Consider the following 11,474-nt stretch of genomic DNA (forward strand, 5'->3'; position numbering starts at 1 on the left):
TTCCCTCCCTCCGTTCCGTCCTTCGTCGTATAGTAGTGTGTGTGTGTGTGTGTGTGTGTGTTGTGTGTGTGTGTGTGTGTGTGTGTGTGTGTGTGTGTGTGTGTGTGTGTGTGTGTGTGTGTGTGTGTGTGTATATATATTTTCATCGTACAGGCAAATATTTTTAAAATTTTTATACAAATTTTATTAAAAAACATTCCAAATAAAAGTTATATGGTGTAGAAGAGGTCGCTCCCTTATATATTACATAATTTTTATTTAGAATGTTTTTTTAATAAAAGTATATATAAACCAAGTAGATATATAATATAACATGAAATTTTCTAAAATGCTTGATTGAATTTTGAAAACAAATTTTCGACATTAAAACAAGAGAAAGTTTACATATATATAATATAATATTAATAATAAATTTTTTTTACTATATTTTTTACTGTATTTCCTTTATATACATATAATAATATATATTTGTATACATATAATAATATATATATATATATATATATATATCCATTATATTTGCCGTATTTTTTACTATGTCTTATTATAATGTTGAATGAATAAAAAATTCAAACCTGATCGACTATGCCCTCCAAACTAGATAAAACAGTTGGATGGATCTCTCTCTGCATATGCATGATCTTTGAACACCTCCACATAGGCGCCGTGGCACGAACCGTATGACTCGTTTCCGATGTTCCTTGTTGTGTTACGTTACCTGTAGTTGAGCTTCGATTTTCGACACCATCTTGATTCTTATCAGCAGCCAATTCACCGCTTTTGTATCTCTCCCTTTGTTCAATTTTCAATGTCAAATAAAGAGTACGAGCAGAGCAATATACTGCCTGTGGGAACATTCTACCAACTTGACTTAGTAAGTTAAGAATTACAGTTCCTTCGTTGCGCACCAGGTACATCAACAATTGTGGTACCCAGGGCAACCATTGAATGGCTGGTACACCTACAGCATACTTGTCTACGGTTTCCATGAGCGAACACTTGTCATCGTCATACGTGAGCAACCATAAAATTTTGGCAATGTATTTCCTCGACTTTGATTCATTCTGATGACGACAGGCATGTAAAAAGCATACAAGAGCATTTATGCCAATGCTGATTTGACGAGCGTCACGTATGAAGATATTTTCAAGATAATCGCCCCATAAGGACCAAGCTTTCACCAAAGTGTCGTGTAATTGGGTCGCAGCAGAGAAACTTTTATTGGCATCATCCGAACGACCTAACTGCGATTGAAGCATGCCTTTCAGCGCGTAAAATTCCGCTATCATTTCTTTTGTAAAATATCCCATATTTGTTGAGTCCAACACTTCTAAACCTTCTTGCAACTCATTTTGTCCTCCCATAGTGGCCATCTGTAAATAACACTTTACTTGTTGTCTGATTTTCTGGAAGCAATCGACCATAGGTACGCTCGTGGGAATAGTATAAATCTTGGCCAACGAGTCCAAGCATACACCGCACAAATTTTGTTTCCTCGAGATCTTTCCAAAATGAATAATCGCTTGCATAGAGGCATGCACGCCAAGTAATGAGTGATTAATCGTTTGATCTTGTTGAGAATCATAGTGATTGGAGATAAAGGTATAGTGATGTTGTCGCCAGGTAAAGATATCCGACCAATGGCTGAGATCATCAGCTATTACAGGCAAACGATTGCGCCACGTTTTTACAATAGCTTTCATGTCGTGTAACGAATTACTTCTGCCATGTAGCAATCCTTGATGGATTTGCATTGCCTCCTGAAGCTCCATTATCTGTTGAGCTGCTTGTAACAGTGGTTGATGTACATGACTGACAATACGTGGTAATCGACGCCATTCACGCAGGCACTGAGTAGATGCAAGCTCGACGAAACGCTCGATGGTACTTAGATGCTGGTCCTCGCTACTGCACAAGGTTACGAATCCACGATACAGACTGAGCTACAAAAATATAAAAATATAAAAAATATAAAAAAAAACATAAGTATTCATCATTTTTTAGTATTAAAATATATATATTTATAACATTTAAAATTGTGCTACAAAGTCATCAATAAATTGAAAGAAATTGTAAAGTCATAAAGTGTTTTACCTTTTTCTTGAAAATTATATTATGATATCTTACCTTCCAACTCATTTCCCTTGGACAATTATGTTCCAATTGTGTTAGAATTTCTTTCATCACTGGCCAATTGGGAATACGCCACGCGCTATCTAGGACGAGGAAAGGATTTTTGTAATTGTTCTGGCTGCCCAGTTCTAATAGAATCTCCCATTGATTCTGTTCTTTCACAGTGCGCTCCCAATGTTTCTCCCAAAGAAGCATTTCTACGTTGAGATGATAAGGTGCCGGGCCAGATGGGTAATCCTGTCGGAACTTGGACATGCACACCTCGTACGCTCCTTGTGCTTGCTCAAAAAATCCTTGCTGTTCTAATGCAATCGCGTGCAGGGTCTCCTTATAATGTGCAGGCCTTTTCTGCCATAGACCTGACCACATGTCCTCCTCGCAAAGTAATGAGTACATTTCCGAGAGCATGTGCATCACTTCATAATAGGGAGTGACGCATTCGACTTGTTCGACGTCATCAGGCGAGCGATACAGGTCAAGTTCGCCTCTATTCTTCATGTTACCGCCGTTACCTTCCGCTGCCATCTCTCCGCCCATCTGCTCTAGACTTAACGTTATTCGATGCCAAACGTTGTGGGACCTACCCACATATTTCATTACGGGCGGCGGTATGGCCACCGGTGGTCTGCAGTGCGCCATTGCCTCCAGGAATGTGCCGAGGGCGCTTGGATGGCAGTCCTTTTGGATAACATGTGCGCCACTGGCGATGAACGGCACTATCTCCATACTTATGGAATTGATATGAGATTCCTCTAAGATAGACCATATTCGTGGGAACATATCTAACCAAACCCGCTCCGCCAGTTCCGTGTCCATGTGGCATAGTTGAGCAGTTGCCAGTAACAACTGCTCCGTTTTGATTTTCTTTGCATTCTCCATAAATTGTATCTGTTTGTTGATCATCTGCGTCAAGCTGGGTTTCTCAAAAATTTCCTCGGAGGTGGCGGTGACGCTTGTCGAATCCGAAAGATTGGACATCCAAGCATCCATTTCGAGGAATGTGTCTTTTGAGTCTCCTTCTGATATCTTGGTGTCCAGTGGCTCTTCATCAGTACGACCGATGCGACAGACAAAGTGTGTTTGATCCTTACTTTCCTTTTCCATGCCTCCTTGCATGATAGATGTGATGCTAGGCAGCAAAAGATCTTCATTGGTTATTTGTACCAAAGTAGACGGATTGACGGTGGCCAGTAGCAATTCGATGCACTGTTTGATCCAATAGTGAGGTCCTATATGCTCCCAATTCTGACTGACGATAATGTACAAGATACGATCGACCAAACGTTTTTTCATCGAATTGTCGAATACTTCGAAGAATTTCGCTCTTACTTGCGGTTGTATACAACGCAGACCAGCTAGAAAAGCCTGCTCTAATTTATTCGATAATTCCGTCATCTTCAGAGTCTCGTCACGATAAACGTAATTCACCAATTCCAAGAATTGTCTGTTTAGCTCCAGATCGTCGGGGAAACGTTTCTCGACGTATTGCATCATTTTCACCAGCAGAATAGATTTTTCGCGCAAACTGGGTGTCTGATTCATTGCGATGGTGGTCTTGTTCTTCATCCATTCTTCCAGTATCTTTGTAATAGCCTTCATCACCTTGACATCTTGCGTCTTCTCGATCAAGCCGACCAAAATCGTGCCTATGAACGATTTGCGCATATCGACACCCATTACTGCTACGCGATTCTTCACCAGATCTAAGCTGAGAATTAATAATTCGCTCGTGACAGGATTGGCTTCAGTCTGTGTGGAATGCAAATGTTCTTTGGCCATTTTATGCAACACTTTCATGAATGGAGTTATTAGTCGGTCGACATAACTTGGATTGTTCGTGCAGGCTGCTTTAAGCATCATAAGTGTGCCAAAAAGCGAACTCGGTGTAGCCGTGGTAGTTTTTTCATACGTGGCCAAACCTTCGGCTATAAATCTGCTTACAGTTGTGTACAATGTGTCCAACTCCTCATACTTAGGCGTCATATTTGTGGAAGCTAGTTCAGCTGGGAAAATCGTCATCAATCGTGACAGCAGACCATGTACTAAACGTATAATTTTAGTGTTACTGCTGGCGATGCAAGAACCTATTCCACGTTGCAATGGTTTAAAGCTAACAAGTATTTGTTCGCGCTTCATCACGCCTAATAAAAATGTTAGCACTTCCAATGCCATGCTGATGTTACCATAATTAGGCTGAGAGCTCTCCACGCTAGAGAGGACTTTATCGAGCCAGGATAGCTTCAAATCACAGTGTTCAGCGACCCACACATCGGGTTTCAGTGCCATTTTCAACAGAGCGACGCAGCGTCTGGATAATTGCTCGCCTGGATTACCGTGAATGGTAGTTACATCATTCACTTGACAAGCCAAGCGTAGTAGGAAATTCAGGACGGCATCCGCGTGAGCTCTCTCAATAGGTTTCGTCGAACCTGGTTCCATTCTGGGTAGAATAAGAGGCACAGGACTGTTACCGGATGGCGCCTGTGAACTCAAACGTTTACCAGAAGGATCATCGATAATCGCACGTTTCAAACACGATGGCTGACTAATAGTTACTCTGTTAGATTCTGTGGTTTCAGCTTCTTCCTTGATTCTATATAGTTCCCACTTTATGATGACTTCTGCTAATTCAACAGCTAATCGCCGATGTTCTATGGTAGCGGTCGGGGTGCATCCTATACGTTGAACCGAGTTTACTATATGCTGAACCAGATGATGTCTGACTGGATAGTAAACTTTGTAATGCCTTACAACTAGTTGTAAGATGTGAGATAATTGTTGCATTGAATGACCCTCTTCCACGATAATTTTTTTCGTCCAGTGTGTTAACATAGTATTACCATCTTCCATCCGCACAGGCATTGCAGGTGTCAATATTTCCAATGCTTGTCGTACAACATTACGCGCATCCACGGCATGCGCCTTTAGTAAGCTGTGAAAGACTTGCAAGACTATGCGTTTGTGAATAGCAAATTTAGCAATTATGTGACTAAGAAGAAGATGACCGTGATATCTAGTAGTCGGATCTACGCAATTCTTGCCTAATAGGCAAGGCCAGGCGAATGTCATTAAGCGACGCAACTTATTTCCTTGCCTTTTATTACTAACATCATGAATGTGCTGCGATGCCTGTTCTACCAGAAGACAAGAAAATTGCAATAAAGAGATACGGACACAATCGGCGGAACCAAATGGATTGTCCGGATCAATTATTTTGCTAATAAATACAGATACAACATTCTCAGGGTTATCTTGATAAGGCATCGGTGCGCCACCAACCAGTTTCGTACCTTCGCCGCGCTCAAAGCTTATCGCAAAACATGGAATTATAATCAGCTGCAGAACGTTGGCCTTCAACTCCTGTGACATGTTGTTCGTGGGAAAATGTTCAACGAAACGAAAGAAAGCACTTCGTTTCCATTCAACTGTATATTCCTGTGCAACTGTGTTCTCTAGAAAATCTCTCAGAAATTGAAAGTCTGGCACAAACCGATCGCATGTGGCCCGAAGCAGTTGGAATAATAGATCAATATCGTTTGGTTGATGACGAAAATAATGCAGGAGAATCTTGACAATGTGCTTTGGTTCCTTCCAATGACAGTATTCGACACCTTCGACTTTTTTGTGTAATGCTTGATAGTCGTCGTTATACCAGATCTGCTTCAATGCTCCTACTAACTGATTCTGAGTAGATAACCATTGTTCGTCGTATTTGATAAGTATACCAATGATCTTGATTGCTCGATATTGCACTTCGTTCTTTTCCATGTGAGTCAAACTGGAATTCGTTTGCGAGTGAGCAAGCAGCATTGTAACAAGGCGCGTTGTGCTGTTGTGTAAGATATCACGAAATGGTTTACCGTCCTTGTGGCTAATAAGATACTCTAGATATCTACTCCATTGTTGATCTTTGATATTGCTATCATGAAGAAACAGATTGAGCGCATCTGTCGGATAACGTAAAAGACACTTCATTAGAGGTTCTTTAAAGGGATTGGACACTTCGACTAGCAGCGATTTTTCAGTTTGTAAAATGAGTCTACAAAGTGCGTCATTGAATTTTGGTAACGATGCTGGAATGTCGTGATATATTCCTATAATGATGGTAATTTTTTGTTCGTTCTCACCGGACTTTGATATACCTTTATGAGATTGAATCAAATTTTCCAAAAATTTCTTCACATGTTGCAACATTTGCTCACATAGAGTAACGCTGAAAGTGCTCGGGAAGAGCTGCGTCAGATATGATAGTCTCCTGACACAATTCAGGCTCAGGTTTCTATGATCACCTAATGTCAATAACATAGGTCGCATCATTGTGTGGATAGACTCCATATCAAGTTGATAACCAGCAATGAATGTTTTCATGCACTCAAAGGCAGTCTCCTGCAACTCAGCATGTGGTCTTTCCAAAGCTCTGTATAAAACCGCGAGTATCTTTTCCCGATAGCCAACAATGTAATGACAGGCTGCGAGCGCTCGTAATGCCGATTTTCTTACGGGCATTAGATTTGAAATCGATTTATAACAAGCAAATTTATTGAGAGTGGCTTCATCCGCGTCGCAAATACCCACCACTTCTTGAAAGAATATCTTGTGCTCCATGATGGTTAAATCAATAGTAAAAAGACGCGGATTCAAGGTAGTGCAAAATGTATTACCATCCATTAAACCGATTTGTGCGTTTGTCGGTTGATGCCTCAAAAGATGCTTCTTGGGTGGTATCACATCTGCTAAAACTTCCTTATGTGGCTCCATAACTTCCGTCACCGATTTGTTTTGTATTTCGGCGAGTTGACGTATCGAGGCCATAGCCTGTTCACGCACGATCGTGTGCGGCGATGTCACTTGCTTGACTAATTCGCGGGTGACTTCGTATAAGCTCTTGTTTTGCGCTTCTATCAATTCCATGTTACCCTCTTGAATTCCAGGATTCACACAGACTCTTAGCATTTTTTCTAGATTTTCTTTTGCCATGTCGATAGCACCGTTAGACACTTCGTCAGTTAAATCCATCATCACAAATATGAGAGCCTTCAGAAAGACAAATAAGTGATTGAGAACCCATTTAGTAGCCATTCGTTCGAATAGAAACTTTATCGCTATGCAACCGCCAAGTTTAGCATACCAGGCGCGCTCGTAACACAGCGAACACATTCTTTCCGCTAGATACTCCATAAAGGGCAATTGACAGGCTCGTTCTTTGGAACCCAGAATATTCGTTGCTGTTTCTAATATTAATACAAGTGTCAAGTATCCCGCTTTATATAGTTCTCTCTCATCGTGACCCATTATAACGGCAAGAGCATCAATTAGAACAAATGGGTCTTGACCTTGCATATCCTTTCGGATTTCCTTATCTGTCCAACTGAATAAACCAGCCTGTTGCGCTATGGCAATCATCGTGTAATGTCTCACAACAGCAACGACGGTGGCAAGAACTGAAGGTCTCAATTCTTTAATTTCTACTGCGACAAACATGCCAGTCAATGCAGTCTGCTGAACGTTTCGCGCCACAGTATCGAAACACTTATAATGTGATCCTTGTTGAGGCGGTATCTCTCCTTCTTTAAAACTCGGATGTGTAAACAAATCGTACCACAGATAAGCGGCGTCGTCCATTCTTAAGGACGCGGCCAAATAGCAATATATGATCTCCCAACATTGCTTACGGTAAAACACATCCGTCGTATTGGATTTCAATGCATTGAACGCAGCCTCGATCACTTTTTCCATTGGAAAATCGATTGGCTGGGATAGTCCTTGGAAATAAACTATTACATTAGGAGAATTAGTTTCACGATCGTTGTATTCCAACTTTTGTGGCTCAATCATCATTCTTCGATTTCCACCACCAAATTTACCAAGAACCCGGAAGGCGACAACACCTTGATCGTTAGAATTATGTAATGTCCTCCAGAGAGCTTGCATTAATTCGGCACGAATTGGTTGTATATGTTCATATAGAAAATCTGGCTGAAGATTATCTACACATAACTCTAGAGTACGAAGACCTTGGCTTACTAGACAATAACTTCCGTTGAGAGCGGAGACCAAGGGATCCATTAGCATCGGAAGATATGGTAACAGAGAACTGAGACGCACGGGTACAGTTAAGCACAGTTCGACAAAGAGATCTTTCATATGTTGTCTATGTAAGCCGGATTGTAGTCTATTCAATCCTTCCAGCATATTAGGAAGCAAAGGTAAGAATTCTTGATATAATAAGTCATGAGAGCCACCACCTATAGATCGAAACAATGCGCGCAGCAACAGAAAATAATTGTACGGTTCCTTTGCTGACATTGCTAGTTCCATGGCACGATTTACGATTAGGTTCAAATGTGGCCGCAACATATGCTCATTTTCGGCAGGAAATAACGATACACTGCCGAAAACAAGCTTGAACAATTTTAGATACAGGTTACTACGTTCCACGTTTGAGCCCATTTCGCTCATTCGTTCCAGTAAATATTCCACTAATATTGTCGCGAATGTCGAAGAAACAGTGTGGCTCGACAAGAATGAACTTCCAATTATCTGCAAAGCGCAGTTTTTGAATATTCTTTCAACCATATAGTCTATGGATACGGAAAAGATTTCTTGGAATGTTTGAGGGTTCATTTGTGTGAATACATTGCCGAAAAGATCTAACACCTCCTTTTCTTCTCGTGTCCGTATAGTTTGAGATTGTATCGGTCTGCCTGGCTGCGCGGGAACGCCTATGGCTGGTGGTCCAATCGTATAAATGTCTAGAGCCGGTAAAGCCCACTTAACAAGTTGTATATAAATCAAAGTCTCTTTCGGCTGAAGCTGATTAGTTTGTGGCACCTCGTTATTTCGATTATTGATGCAATTAGATGTTATAGCTTTAGTACCGTGTACCAAACTCTTCACTAAATTCCTGTAATCTGCCACATTGTAACTCATCGCCTGTGAAGTCGGAAAACCAAACTTCGATTTTGGCGGTTCTTTCTCCTCACTTACGTCAAGACAAGGCTTTGTATCTTCGGTCGTATTGTCCACTACGGCTGGCCGTAACTGTTTCGTTTTGTTTCGCAGAATTGGAATATAAATCTTGGCAATGGTTTTAAATTTTAGAACGAAAACCAACAGTATACGTATCAACAATTCGCGTCCTTGTGTACTGTTTTCGGCATCGGATCTTTGCCTAACTGTATCCACCAGGTTCATCAGTAACTTACAAGAAACCATCTGAACAGCTGTGGGTAAGGTTTGATCAAGCAAATTCTTGCCATACAAGTGCACCGCTCTGGACACGTCACTGAGGGGCAACTGAAGCCTAACATGATGTACTAAATCGGCGAGTGTGGAATAAGCTAGAGGTCTCAAGGCCTCGTGAGCGGTCCAACCGTGACCAATAAAAATATCCTCATTAAAGAAGATCTCCATATGAGGAATAAAATGATTTCGTAGATCCGTAGCTAGTATGTGGCGTGAAGCTATAACGAGTTCCTTACGTAAGTGAGCTACTTCCATCGGACAGAGAGTAAATAAGCCAAGTATACCTTTGACCAACATCGTACTGTTTTGCGATATTAAGTCTTGATAAAATCTCATGACATAGGCAAGAAATGAAAGTGTTTTGACTTGTGCGCCCATAAAGTCAACGAAGACTTCCTTGTTGAATCCTGGTGATGTTCGATGCTGGAGACTAGGTTGGAGTGATATAGTCGTTATCACAATTGGAACGAAATCTGATACATCCTGGTGTACATTCTGCTTGTATAATTGATTTAATAAAACTACAATTATTGGTAATTCTTGAAGTACCTTGAGGGACAGCACTGCTTTCGGAATCAAATTATACTAAAAATAATAAAATATATCATTGATTTTATTTTTTCTTTTTCTTTCGTTGATTTGTGACATGTACTTTCAATCATGCTCTACATACGAATATTACGAATTCTATAATAGAATCAAATAAATAAGAAATACTTACAGTCACAACAGTACCATCCGCAGCTTTTTTTTCGCTTTGTATCGCTGTAATCGTAAATGTTTCCTTCAATAGAGCTTCTATGTTAATTTCTGACAAATCTTTCACACGTAGAGGAGGACGCGGCTCAAATATTTTTGATAAATTTTTTGGTAACTCGCTATATACCGATTTGACAAATTGAAGGAAATATTGAATCTATAGCGGAAAAAGAAAAAAATGATTAAAATACTTTAGATATAAAATAAATGAATAGCATAATACATGACTTTATATGAAATCAATTGATTCATAATCAGCGAGACTCCGGAGTCTCAAATTCAAATTCGTTTCAATTCGAATTTCTCTATATATCTTTGATTATAAAAGAGAGAGCTTGAAGCGTTCAAAAATTGTAAATAAAAGAATATAAGGTCAATTGTAATTCAAAACAATAAAGTGGTATATATATATATGCATTATTACTCACTTCTGGATTAAATGTCGGTTTATATTGTTTATGAAGATCGATTATTATGCGTAAACACACCAATACGTTTTCTTCATTATCTGTTTCTAGTAATTTGAATATAAGAGTCAAAATTTGCCTAACATATGGACGCAAGTATTCATTGCTTGGTAATCTGTGTATCATTTCCAGAATTAATTTTCGAACTTGTTGAATATTGTATTCTGATATAAAGTGCGGCTCTCCCTCTTGCAATATCTTCATAAAGATTTTCATCATATGGTCGAGAAATCCCGCATATTGTGATGAACACATGATGATCTACAATTAATTTAGCATATTGTTATAATTAATATAATTAAATATATAAATTTTTTTCAAAAGATAGTTAATGATTATTATGCTGCATGAATAATCTTGATATTTGTTTGATAGTTTATATACCTCAAAGTTTTCTGATAATTCTTGAGCTGCTTTCAGTTTCAGTTCATCTTTTGAAACTGGATCAGCCAGCATGGTGACGTATGAACGATATGTGTTCATTTGTGTTACTGGATCAGGTGCCATTTTAATAGTTATAAAAGATTCTTGTAAATACTATAGACAGTCCATTAGAAGATCTAAACATCAAATACATACATGTAGAAACGTGCAAGAAAATTTAAATTAAAATTAAATATATAAATGTGATGTGCGTAATTGCTACATAAAGTAGTTTTCTTTTTTATATCTTTATAGTCCAATTTTTAAACTTTTGAACAAGAATTGTCTTATGCTACTTGTTAATATAAAGTTATAAAGCATACATATATTAACAAATTTATAATTAAATATTAAATATCTAAAACAAAAATATTTATTTCTCACAAATATTGAATTAAAGGAATATATATGTCTTAAAATCAATGAGTCTATATTGTGTAAACAAGC

General features: G+C 39.1%; 1 protein-coding gene across 1 annotated transcript; it reads right to left on the reverse strand.

Annotated features, from left to right (window-relative positions):
- Window positions 1–569: 569 nt before the first annotated feature.
- On the reverse strand, window positions 570–11,087 carry LOC105623288 (transcription-associated protein 1). The gene is made up of 5 exons (XM_012204686.1): window positions 10,989–11,087; window positions 10,566–10,865; window positions 10,106–10,294; window positions 2,128–9,963; window positions 570–1,943 (listed from the first exon to the last, which is right to left on the reverse strand). Exons 1-5 carry the CDS (start codon window positions 11,085–11,087, stop codon window positions 570–572), a joined length of 9,798 nt encoding a protein of 3,265 aa, XP_012060076.1.
- Window positions 11,088–11,474: the final 387 nt, after the last annotated feature.

The sequence above is a fragment of the Atta cephalotes genome (assembly GCF_000143395.1).
Source record: "Atta cephalotes unplaced genomic scaffold scaffold00055, whole genome shotgun sequence".
In the NCBI taxonomy this organism is placed as follows: domain Eukaryota; kingdom Metazoa; phylum Arthropoda; class Insecta; order Hymenoptera; family Formicidae; genus Atta; species Atta cephalotes.